Source organism: Salvelinus alpinus, chromosome 15 (genome assembly GCF_045679555.1).
Source record: "Salvelinus alpinus chromosome 15, SLU_Salpinus.1, whole genome shotgun sequence".
Lineage (NCBI taxonomy): Eukaryota > Metazoa > Chordata > Actinopteri > Salmoniformes > Salmonidae > Salvelinus > Salvelinus alpinus.
In genome coordinates this window covers 56,665,327-56,678,338 of record NC_092100.1, presented here as the reverse complement: position 1 = coordinate 56,678,338, position 13,012 = coordinate 56,665,327, and the positions used below count along the sequence as shown (strand labels likewise).

At 43.0% G+C, this 13,012-nt stretch overlaps 1 protein-coding gene across 1 annotated transcript in view; it reads right to left on the bottom strand.

Moving 5' to 3' along the window:
* LOC139540396 (cAMP-dependent protein kinase type II-beta regulatory subunit-like) overlaps window positions 1-11,570 on the bottom strand; it is a 32,196-nt gene extending 20,626 nt beyond the window's left edge. Inside the window, exon 1 of the mRNA XM_071344191.1 lies at window positions 11,114-11,570. Within this exon, the coding sequence (XP_071200292.1) occupies window positions 11,114-11,378 (265 nt within the window). The 5' untranslated portion in view covers window positions 11,379-11,570. The remainder of the gene's footprint in view (window positions 1-11,113) is intronic.
* Window positions 11,571-13,012: the final 1,442 nt, after the last annotated feature.

Genomic DNA, 13,012 nt, shown 5'->3' with positions numbered 1-13,012 from the left:
GGTGTAACTGAGTCACATTTGTAGGCCTCCTTGCTCGCACATACTTTTTCAGTTCGCCCACAACCTTTCTATAGGATAGGGCTTTGTGATGGCCACTCCAATACCTTGACTTTGTTGTCCTTAAGCCATTTTGCAACAACTTTGGAAATATGCTTGGGGTCGTTGTCCATTTGGAAGACCCATTTGCGACCAAGCTTTAACTTCCTGACTGATGTCTTGAGATGTTGCTTCAATATATCCAAATAATTTTCCTGCCTCATAATGCCATCTATTTTGTGAAGAGCACCAGTCCCTCCTGCAGCAAAGCACCCCCACAACATGATGCTGCCACTCCCGTGCTTCACGGTTGGGATGGTGTTCTTCGGCTTGCAAGCCTCCCCCTTTTTCCTCCAATGATGGTCATTATGGCCAAACAGTTATACTTTTGTTTCATCAGACCAAAGGACATTTCTCCAAAAAGTACGATCTTTGTCCCCATGTGCAGTTGCAAACCGTAGTTTGGCTTTTTTATTGCGGTTTTGGAGCAGTGGCTTCTTCCTTGCTGAGAGGCCTTTCAGGTTATGTCGATATAGGACTTGTTTTACTGTGGATATAGATACTTTTGTACCTGTTTCCTCCAGCATCTTCACAAGGTCCTTTGCTGTTGTTCTAGGATTTATTTGCACTTTTCGCACCAAAGTACGTTCATCTCTAGGAGACAGAACGCATCTCCTTCCTGAGCGGAATGACGGCTGCTTCGTCCAATGGTGTTTATGCTTGCATACTATTGTTTGTACAGATGAACGTGGTACCTTCAGGCATTTGGAAATTGCTCTCAAGGATGAACCAGACTTGGAGAGGTCTACATTTTTTGACTGATTTCTTTTGATTTTCCCATGATGTCAAGCAAAGAGGCACTGAGTTTGAAGGTAGGCCTTGAAATACATCCACAGGTACACCCCCAATTGATTCAAATGATGTCAGTTAGCCTATCAGAAGCTTCAAAAGCCATGGCATAATTTTCTGGAATTTTACAAGCTGTTTAAAGGCACAGTCAACTTAGTGTATGTAATCTTCTGACCCACTGGAATTGTGATACAGTGAATTATAAGTGAAATAATCTGTCTGTAAACAATAGTTGTAAAAATTACTTGTGTCATGCACAAAGTAGATGTCCTAACCGACTTGCCAAAACTATAGTTTGTTAACAAGAAATCTGTGGAGTGGTTGAAAAAACAGTTTTAATGACTCCAACCTAGGTGTATGTAAACTTCGGACTTCAACTGTATAGGCCTAAGGCCAAGACAATAAGAAGACACAGTGGCAGAAAAAATTCAACCACACATTTGTTTCATTACAAAACCGGAGAGCGACATCTGTCCGGTGAAGTCCACAAAACATATGGCATGTAACAAAGAGTTACATTACCTACAGCATGGTCAAGCAAAGTAATGTTTCCAACATTTACGGACTAAACAACTAGATTTAGAACCACAGAGAGTTGGTTCTGAAGAAAACAGGAGCTGCCTCCACTATTCAAGCACCATTTCAACATTACATTTACATTACATTTAAGTCATTTAGCAGACGCTCTTATCCAGAGCGACTTACAAATTGGTGCATTCACCTTATGATATCCAGTGGAACAACCACTTTACAATAGTGCATCTAACTCTTTTAAGGGGGGGGGGGGGTTAGAAGGATTACTTTATCCTATCCTAGGTATTCCTTAAAGAGGTGGGGTTTCAGGTGTCTCCGGAAGGTGGTGATTGACTCCGCTGACCTGGCGTCGTGAGGGAGTTTGTTCCACCATTGGGGTGCCAGAGCAGCGAACAGTTTTGACTGGGCTGAGCGGGAACTGTACTTCCTCAGAGGTAGGGAGGCGAGCAGGCCAGAGGTGGATGAACGCAGTGCCCTTGTTTGGGTGTAGGGCCTGATCAGAGCCTGAAGGTACGGAGGTGCCGTTCCCCTCACAGCTCCGTAGGCAAGCACCATGGTCTTGTAGCGGATGCGAGCTTCAACTGGAAGCCAGTGGAGAGAGCGGAGGAGCGGGGTGACGTGAGAGAACTTGGGAAAGTTGAACACCAGACGGGCTGCGGCGTTCTGGATGAGTTGTAGGGGTTTAATGGCACAGGCAGGGAGCCCAGCCAACAGCGAGTTGCAGTAATCCAGACGGGAGATGACAATGACAATGCCTGGATTAGGACCTGCGCCGCTTCCTGCGTGAGGCAGGGTCGTACTCTGCGAATGTTGTAGAGCATGAACCTACAGGAACGGGTCACCGCCTTGATGTTAGTTGAGAACGACAGGGTGTTGTCCAGGATCACGCCAAGGTTCTTAGCACTCTGGGAGGAGGACACAATGGAGTTGTCAACCGTGATGGCGAGATCATGGAACGGGCAGTCCTTCCCCGGGAGGAAGAGCAGCTCCGTCTTGCCGAGGTTCAGCTTGAGGTGGTGATCCGTCATCCACACTGATATGTCTGCCAGACATGCAGAGATGCGATTCACCACCTGGTTATCAGAGGGGGGAAAGGAGAAGAACATCATCTTAGTCAGTCTAAAACACTGACTAACTAAAAAAATACCAAAAACTAGTTCGTCCAATCAACGTAATCTAATTACAGTATGATGTGGCTCTCCATGGTATTGCTTTCTGTGTGTTTGTGTGTGTGTGTGCGTGCATGCAAGTAGAAAAAACATGTTGACTCACCCTACTTGTAGAGAAATGCCAATACCATCCTCCTCTTTCACGTTGCCTAAATGGTCTGTGACTCATACAGTACACGCTTTTAGTTTTTGTTGTCCTAGGCTACCTGCATTTGAAGAACAATCGGAAAGTAATTCTGCTTTGAAAGTTGATCAACTTGTAAACTCACTTTTGAGAAAATCGCCTTTGAATGTTTTGGTATCTAGTGAAGAGCTCTTCTTTGTCTACACCCATTCAGCATCGTTCACACCCTCTTAAGCTTTAGCAACACCCACTCTTTGCTCTCTCGGAGCGCACACTTGACGCTCTGGCCAATGATTTGTTTACCTCTGGATAACATGAAAACAGCCTAACCAGCTCTGCTGGCAACAATTTAATTACACTTTTTTGTAGACGTTTACTGACACCGGCCATATTCAACGGGTGTTGTACACACGTCACGTAATGTTAGCTAATGAGCCAACCAGCTAACATTAGCTAGTTAAACAACAATGAACAAAGTTCCAACACTGCCTAACATTAGGCTCTAACTAGAAAAGCAAACAGCTCTGGGAAACGAATAATAATGTCCGCTAGGGAGCCAGCCAGCTAACGTTAGCTAGCTAGCTAACAATACACTTTAGCTTAAGACATACAGCTAGATAGCTAGGTAAACAATGACCCTAGCTAGGTAAACAACTAAGGTTATATATGTAACCACGTTATGTGAGCTATATGGATCACTCCAATATATTGATATCACTCCGCGGCGGAGGGATACATCCGAAGTGAGAATTTACAGATTTACTGTAAATGACCACATCCTGAATGACCACATCCCTCTGGATCAGGGAAAGCTGTCAAGACACCTCTATCGCTTCCCGGAGGATCTCCTCTGTGCCCTCCTGCAGCCGGGGCAACAGAGTCTGCAGGTAGGCCTGCAGCAGCATGGCCATGTTGGTAAGGTGGCCAAGAGAACAGAGGGACCCATATGTGGCTTTCAAGTCCGCATCAAAGACTCTGGAGGGCTTCAGTCGCGGGTTCCGCCCTATAATCTCCTGGTCTGGGAGGACCATGGCAGCTATCATGGTGTCCATGGTCGGGTACTCCCGGAGGCCGAGTGACTCTGCGCCCGCAACATAACTCCATGGTCCAGTCTTGGTTGTGAGTCGGAAGCGCCCCCTGGCAGAGGCCCAACTTTCCTGCAAGGCCTCACAGAACTCAGCAGAGATGGGGACAGATGGAGAGTCCTTACTGTCCACCAGTTTTGATGTCCAGTGCAGTGGCTACCCGAGTGAGTAGGCTCCTAATAGCCTCTCGAGCAGCTGGGGGCCATGAAGCCCCGCTGCCGGCTTCTGATGGTCTGTCAGCCTGGTAGCCCCGCTCACGGTGGTGAACAGTGCCAGCATCGTCCCCCAGGAACAGCCTATCACTGGCCAACAGGGAACAGCTGTTGTCGCCAATGAAGCTATCAACCTCCTGCCACAGGGCATGCGCCCTCCGTTCAACGTGGTCCCAGCGGCTGACTCCTGCCCCCGTCCAGGACTGGCAGCAGATGAGCTCTGCCTGCGTTGGCTCTGGCTACGCTTCCTGGGAGGGGTACTGGGCCCAGGAGAGGGACTAACAACTCGCTGGCGCACCACTCCTGAGGGAGGGAGCTCGTCCCCAGCCTGAGCCCGAGTCTTGCCGATCCACTCGCACATGGCCTCCAATCGCGCCAGGCGATGGCGTTTTGAGAACACCACACAAAACAGGCATCCAGTAGGGTGCTCCACTGCCCTCTCCGCGTGGCTCAAACCCAGGCAGTGCATACACAAGGTATGCGGATTCTCAGGGGGGATGCCACCATCACACCTGTCACAAAGGGAAGCCATAAGCTCAGCCAAGCTAACAAGGCCACGGAGCAGGCGTCCGACGCCCTGGAAGAGCTTATGTCGTGACCTGCTTGGAGGAATAGGAACCTGGTGAAGGAAAAATTACCCAGTACCTCTGAAAAAAATGGGGAAGACCCGTGTGGGAAAAGGCCACTCAATGTTGTCTTGGTAAGCAACTCCAGTGTATATTTGGCTTTGTGTTTTAGGTTATTGTCCTGCTGAAAGGTGAATTTGTCTCCCAGTGTCTGGTGGAAAGCAGACTAAACCAGGTTTACCTCTAGGATTTTGCCTGTGCTTTGCTCAATTCCGTTTATTTTTATCAACCAAAAAAACTCCCTAGTACTTGCCGATGACAAGCATAACCATAACATGATGCAGCCATCATCATGCTTGAAAATATGAAGAGTGGTACTCGGTGATGTGATGTGTTGGATTTGTCCCTTTGTATTCAGGAAATAATTTTCTTTACCACATTTTTAGCAGTTTTACTTTAGTGCCTTATTGCAAAGAGAACGCAAGTTTGGAATATTTTTATTCTGTACAGGCTTCCTTCTTTTCACTCTGTCATTTAGGTTAGTATTGTGGAGTAACTACAATGTTATTGAACCATCCTCAGATTTCTCCTATTACAGCCATTAAACTCTGTAACTGTTTTAAAGTCACCATTGGCCTCATGGTGAAATCCCTGAGTGGTTTCCTTCCTCTCCGGCAACTGAGTTAGGAAGGACGCCTGTATGTGTAGTGACTGGGTGTATTGATACATCATGCAAAGTGTAATTAATAACTTCACCACGCTCAAAGGGATATTCAATGTCTGCTTTTTTTTTACCCATCTACCAATACGTGCCCTTCTTTGCGAGGCATTGGAAAAACTCCCTGGTCTTTGTGGTTGAATCTGTGTTTGAAATCCACTGCGGACCTTACATATAGTTTTATGTATGCGGTACAGAGATAAGGTAGTCATTCAAAATCATGTTAAACACTATTATTGCACACAGTTTACTCCTGTTTACTCCTCCAGTTTACTCCTGAACTTATTTAGGCTGGCCATAACAAAGGGGTTGAATACTTATTGACTCAAGACATTTCAGCTTTTTATTTGTAATTAATTTGTACACAATTCTAAAAACATAATTCCACTTTGACATTATGGGGTATTGTGTTGAGGCCAGTGACACCTTTCTCTGTCCAGTTTCAACTGAAATTGTCCAACATGAACTGCACTAGCTAGCTAACTAGCTTAGCTCGTCGCTAGCTTGGTTAGCTAGCTAGGTTGGTAATACATGGTTGGCAAATTTTTATTTCACCTTTATTTAACCAGGTAGGCCAGTTGAGAACAAGTTCTCATTACAATTGTGACCTGGCCAAGATAAAGCAAAGCAGTGCAACAAAAACAACAACACAGAGTTACACAAACAAATGTACAGTCAATAACACAAAATAAAATAAAAATAGAAAGATCTATGTACAGTGTGTGCAAATGTAGAAGAGTGGGGAGGTAAGCAATACATAGGCCATAGAGGAGAAAATAATTACAATTTAGCATTAATATTGGAGTGATAGATGTGCAGATGATAATGTGCAAGTAGAGATACTGGGGTTCAAGTGAGCAAGAGGGTAAGTAATAATATGGGGATGAGGTAGTTGGGTGTGCTATTTACAGATTGGCTGTGTACAGGTACAGGTTTTGGTAAGCTGCTCTGACAGCTGATGCTTAAAGTTAGAGAGGGAGATATAAGACTCCAGCTTCAGAGATTTTTGCAATTCGTTCCAGTCATTGGCAGCAGAGAACTGGAAGGAAAGGCGGCCAAAGGAAGTGTTAGCTTTGGGGATGACCAGTGAAATATACCTGCTGGAGCGTGTCCTACGTGTGGGTGTTGCTATGGTGACCAATGAGCTGAGATAAGGCGGGGCTTAACCTAGCAAAGACTTATAGATGACCTGGAGCCAGTGGGTTTGGCGACAGATATGTAGTGAGGGCCAGCCAACGAGAGCATACAAGTTGCAGTGGTGGGTAGTATATGCGGCTTTGGTGATTAAACGGATGGTACTGTGATAGACTACATACAGTTTGCTGAGTAGAGTGTTAGGGGCTATTTTGTAAATGACATCGCCAAAGTCAAGGATCGGTAGGATAGTCAGTTTTACGAGGGTATGTTTGGCGGCATGAGTGAAGGAGGCTTTGTTGCGAAATAGGAAAAGGGGTTGAATATTCTAGCCGATTCTAGATTTAATTTAGGATTGGAGATGGTTAATGTGAGTCTGGAAGGAGAGTTTACAGTCTAACCAGACACCTAGGTATTTGAAGATATTTGTAGTTGTCCAAATAGGCAACAGTTTAGCTAGCTAAATTGTACAGCCAGCATTTTGTCTATAGTGACGCTGTTACAATTACCAAACATTTGGATAAACAAATCATTTATCAAAATATGATGTATGACAGGATCCGATGTTGTATGCAATTTCAATTGCATTTGAATTGCTTCGTGTATCAGCAAGGTTGCTTGAGATGTCACTTGGAACTTGCATCTGCACCAGAAATGTCTTCGTGTGACACAGGCTTAAGAGGTGCAGGAGCTCAAGCAGTAGAAGAATTAGCTGCCGGTACTCCGCTCTGGTGGGGTCCTGCCCAAGACAAGCACTGTATACTATTATATAATGATATGCCATTTAGCAGACACTTTTATTCCAAAGCCAGATTCAAACCCACTACCATGGCATTGCAAGAGCCATGCTCTATCAACTGAGCTACAGAGGACCACCATATATCTACTGAATTAAGTAATGATCCACGGGGCTTGATCTATTCCATTCTATTCTTGTCTGTGTTTTATCTGCAACTGTTTTATCATAGGCCTCTGATCAGCCCTCTGCCTATCCTCCTAGTAGCAGCCATTAAGACTTCTTCTTTCTCAAGCACCATAACCACTGAGGCATGCAATGCTAACCTGTCACATACACTTGTGCTTTTTCCCCCAACTGCTTTGCTTTCAGACCTACAGAGGTGTAGCAAATCCCATACTGCTGCGTACAGATGTAGGATTTTAATTGTATCACTTTTTTGTTGATGAAAATGTTCCTGCACAGCAGAAAATGCAAACTTGTAGTGTATTCAAGGTATAAAAAGGTTTCTGAAGTTTGTAATTTCCACTTATAAAATGTCAGACTTGATTTGCCCTAAAGAAAAATGTATCAACCCCTCCAAAAAATGCCTACTAATTAAAATCCACATGATAATTCCCATTTCCTGTTGCTGCAGGATTATTTTCCTACTGTAGCAAAGTGGCTCAATCTAAGATCCTACATCTATATTGACTGTCAAAAAAGGCTGGTCATTTACACTACCGGTCAAAAGATTTAGATCACCTACTTATTCAAGGGTTCTTCTTTATTTTTACGCCTCCACAATGAGTCGGACTGCAGAGTGAAGGAAAAGCAGCCAACAAGTGCTGAGCATATGTGTGAACTCCTTCAAAACTGTTGGAAAAGCATTTCTGGGGAATCTGGTTGAGAGAAAGCCAAGAGTGTGCAAAGCTGTCATCAAGGAAAAGGGTGGCTATTTGAAGAATCCCAAATATAAAATATATTTTGATTTGTTTAACACTTTTTTGGTTACTACGTAATTCCATATGTGTTATTTCATAGTTTTTATATCTTCACTATTATTCTGCAATGTAGAAAAGAGTAAAAATAAAGAAAAACCTTTGAATGAGTAGGTGTTCTAAAACTTTTGACCGGTAGTGTATAAATTGAGTTTCTCACTCTATTTTTTATGTAGATTAAATCGTCATTACAGAGCCCCACCCTGTTTTGAGCCCCACCTGTTTAGCAAAAACTAAATACATTTTTGCCTGTTTTGCATGTTATTTTGGCATTAATACCTGTCACATATCATATTACAAACACAGCAACAATTTTTTTTTATATATACATACAGTGGGGAGAACAAGTATTTGATACACTGCCAATTTTGCAGGTTTTCCTACTTACAAAGCATGTAGAGGTCTATAATTTTTTTATCATAGGTACACTTCAACTGTGAGAGACAGAATCTAAAACAAAAATCCAGAAAATCACATTGTATGATTTTTAAGTAATTAATTTGCATTTTATTGCATGACATAAGTATTTGATACATCAGAAAAGCAGAACTTAATATTTGGTACAGAAACCGTAATAAACCCGTATACAAACATGTTCTCTTTTTTGATTTCTTGAGTAAGGCAGCTCCAAAATGCAGGTGTTTCAGCCTAGTTCAGTGCTTTCTGTGGTGGAAGGGCAGCCAGCGGAAAATATAGAGCGTAGGGGTTGGTAATCTTCTCTAGTTGCGCAGTGATTGGCTCAGTGTTCTGTCACTCATGGGGACACTACGTCACCACAAAATCTACAGGGAGAGCTGGAAAGTTCAAGCCCCCTTGGTTGCTGCCATAGATTTACATTAGAAGTGCCCATCCAAGAAGGCTGAAGTTCATTGGTCACAGATAAAATGACGTCAAATCACGTTATATCTACCGTAGCTTTGATTGGACTGATCATGTAAACGTCATACTTTCAAAATCTTAGCTAACAAGATAGACAAGCAGTTAAAATCATGAATCACATCGATAATCTACTGGAAAATCCCCCTTCAATCCTTGTCATATGAAGAGAAATTATAGATAAAACGTATAGGTGCTCATCGGCCATTGGACATGAAGATTACACAAGTTGGAAATTGCAAATTCAACATTGAGTGGTTTGGAAGGAATCAGAGGCTAACTGCAAGCATTGCAAAGCAATCATTATTTTGCTTCCCCTGCCTGCTATTCGGTGGAGAGTGTGTGGTCCAAGTCTGGGTTTAAAGGTCTCTTTTCCAAGCTTAAAAAGGATAAACATTCACACACAACACCATGGGGCAGAAAAGGTTGAATACACTGGCCATTCTGTCAATCCAGCATGACTTCTGCCGCATTAAAAACAACTGGAAACTCGGAACAGGGACATCTCAGACTTCAGTGAGTTCAAGACACCTGGGAACTCAACAATTTGCTCCGACTGGGAAAATACATTTTGAACAGTCATCCAACTCGGAATTCCAAGTCGGGAACTCTGGCCTATTTCTAGAGCTCTGACCTGAAGATCACTGACGTCATGATTCAACCTGTTTTTTCAGAGTTCCCAGTTGTCTTGAAAGCAACATAAATCCCGAGAATGGCAGACTTTGATGACAAAGTTTCATGACAAAATCTGCCCACAAGAAGGACCGCAGCGCCACCTTCCTGTTCAAGTGAGCACAGCACAACGATGAGTCCAAAAATGTCTTGTATGCTGCTGCATAAATGATGTAATATGCCAGGGAGATATGTATACTGTAGCTAAGAAAGTAATACTACGTGTATGTTGTATAGTAAGCTGTTAGTAGCCCATGTGCCTCACCCTAATAATTTGGTCAATTACCCCCTCATAACTTAGCCTACTGTTCTGACTTGGTGGTGCACATGTACCCTGTTTCAGAGAAATGTCATCATCGAATATTGTCTGCTTATATGCCCCCTTTATTTATCCTACAGTTCTGACTCGGTGTACAGGGAGAATACTGCAAGAACGACCCATGAATTCTGTCACTGTACATTTCGAAAGTGCTGAACAAATAGTTATTTTGACTAAGTCCTTCTTAGCTCGCTCATTAATGTCTTAATCGAAATTACGGATTGCTTCTTATTCACTCATCGTTCCATTATGCCATAGTTTGTTTTCTCAATTGTCAGTAGAAACCACATTTGTTTAAGCAAGTCAGCAATATCAGCTATGTTTATTAAAAAGGCAGTGAATTAGGCTGAATTAATGGTTTCGCTACCAGACGAGGCTCCGCTGATAGCCAGGTATAGCAGTGGTAAGGACTTACTTCTATGGTGCTGAAAAGAAAGCTCTCCTGTTTTTATATATATATCTTTTATATAGGCCCTAGCAGTTTGTGGGCACCGTTTGTCACCGTTATAGTGCAATTAATGGATTGTTTAGCGTTGTGTTGTGTAGTGGCTTTGCTGGCATGTATCTACAAATATATATATTTTTTGCCCCACCAAGATTTACATGCTAAAATCGCCACTACTAAGGTTTATGTGATTTTCATGAGAACTGTGTACTCTATTGTTGCTCTAACTCCCTCTGTAGTAACTTGGCCTATATGCATTGTGTAAGCCTAATGATGTCAAATTAAATTCTCAGGAATCAGGATAAACTGTTGGCTAGAGATCGAATGCTACACAGTTGCACAGTATGTTCATTACGTGTCAATCAGCCGCCATCACCATGTCCATATTTGGCGAATGACAGCCCAGACAGAATTATCATGGCATAGTGTTGTTACAATGTGGGAAACAATTTGAAAGCTCATCACACATCACTGGCTACAGTGGCTACATTTTCTAAGATGCAAACATGTTGCAATTGTAGAATTCCATTACATCTCATATACAATTTATTCTGTTCTATTCCATTCCGATATTCCACTGGCTGAATGATATAATAGAAATTGAATACAATATAATAGAATGGAGCTCAACATTGTTATTATTCATTTATTAGCCTACCTGTGAATTCCTCGTCGTCACTCTCCTCCTCTCCATTTTCAGAATCAATCTGCATGGCTTCCTCAATGAAATTGACCGCTTTCCCACTGGGTCTCGTGGCCGAATTTTGGTCATTGCCAAACGCGGCTCCTCTAATTTCACTGTCCTTCAGTTGGGTGAAATACTGCAAAGCGAACTCGAGCAAATCTCCCGGCTGATTCCTCAGGACCTCCACGGTAAAGCTCTGCAACAGCTCCGTCAATCCTTCAGGAATTTCTATACTCATTCCTGATGTCAAATCTATGAGAAATACGAATAAAATGTATATCTTTGTGCTTCCAACAAATGAAAGAATTCTATTCAATTTTACTCAAAACAAAATACAGATTTTAATTGCCCGGGGAATGTTTTATTCAATCCCCATGCAATGCAGATATTCCTTTCAATGTGCTGAATGAAAATGGCTCAGAATTTTTGGACTCAGCATCTTCTGCTGCTTCTGGCTACACATGTGACCAAAGAAACCATGGCAACCACCATCCCAGTGATTGCGTATGAGAGCGAGCTGCAGCAATGCAATGGATGGCAAAAACTGCAGTGGCATAATGTTGTAGGCCTAATCAACTCTGCAATTGAGGGCAAAAACTGCAGTGGCATACTATTATAGGCCTAATCAGATGACAGCCATTGCATCAATGCTGTTTAATAAATTATACAGTCAAACTTTTTTCATTATGTAAATAAAAAATTTTTACTTAATATGTGTGCAACAAAAGTTCAACATTCCCAATGCCTTGTGCACGCACACCAGTTGCATCAAAGTCCATTAATTTCAATGGGATACAATCCGCACTGCTGCGACTCATCTGCTAGACATCTGCCAGACTAGGCTGCAGTGCGTGCAGTGTATCTTTCCAATTTGTAGGTTGTATTGCCGTGCGGCAGAGATCTGTATATAATGACTAGATGCTCATGTCTCCGCCCTAACAATGTGAGTCGTCCCAAAGGCGGGAAGGCAGGTGACAAGTTTAGGTCCAAAATTAGCCCACAGGAACGCTTAGGGTTTATTATGGACAGATTTTGGCGAGAGTGAAACCTCTCGCTTCGCCTCTTCCTCTCTGCGTGGGGTCTTACATGCTGACCAATTATTGCAAAATAAATTTAAACATACATGTTATTCAATTATTGCACCCACACTGCTCGCGCACGCCAATGAGCGTATGCATTGCCAAGTGCTAAAAGATAAGTCAGTTCTATTTGTGACGCTGCATAATCCCAAACGGCGTTCCATAGAATGCCGTGCAAGTCCTGCCTCTCCCATCTCCTCATTGGTTTATAGAAGCAGATACACACGTGCCATCTCCTCATTGGTTATACCCACATGGGTGATTGAAAGATGAACTTCGGTCGGTTGTACGCGCATGGCCGGTTTGGGTAGGTGACCACACCGCTTGTGTTGCAAAATAAATTTAAACATACATGTTTTTCAATTATTGCACCCACACTGCTTGCGTGCGCCAACAAGATTATGGGTTGCCAAGTGCTAAAATAGAAGTCAGTTCTATTTGTGACGCTGAATGCAGTACAAGTCCTGCCTCTCCTATCTCTTCATTGGTTTATAGAAGCAGATACACACGTGCCATCTCCTCATTAGTTATACCCACGTGGATGATTGAAAGATGAACTGAGTTCGGTCGGTCGTTGTGGTAACTATGAAAGTTAGATGCCAGTCTATAAAAAAAATTAAGTCCAAAGAAAAAAAGCCTGGAAGTAGGAGAGATGACTAGAAACGATTCGGTTGACCGTTTTATGTGTGGATTAATTGTCGGAGTAGAGGACCTTGTGCATTTCAGGTAAAATAACAACTCCACGTTTATATCGCAGGACAAATTAGCTAGCAACAGCAGCTAGTTAAACAGG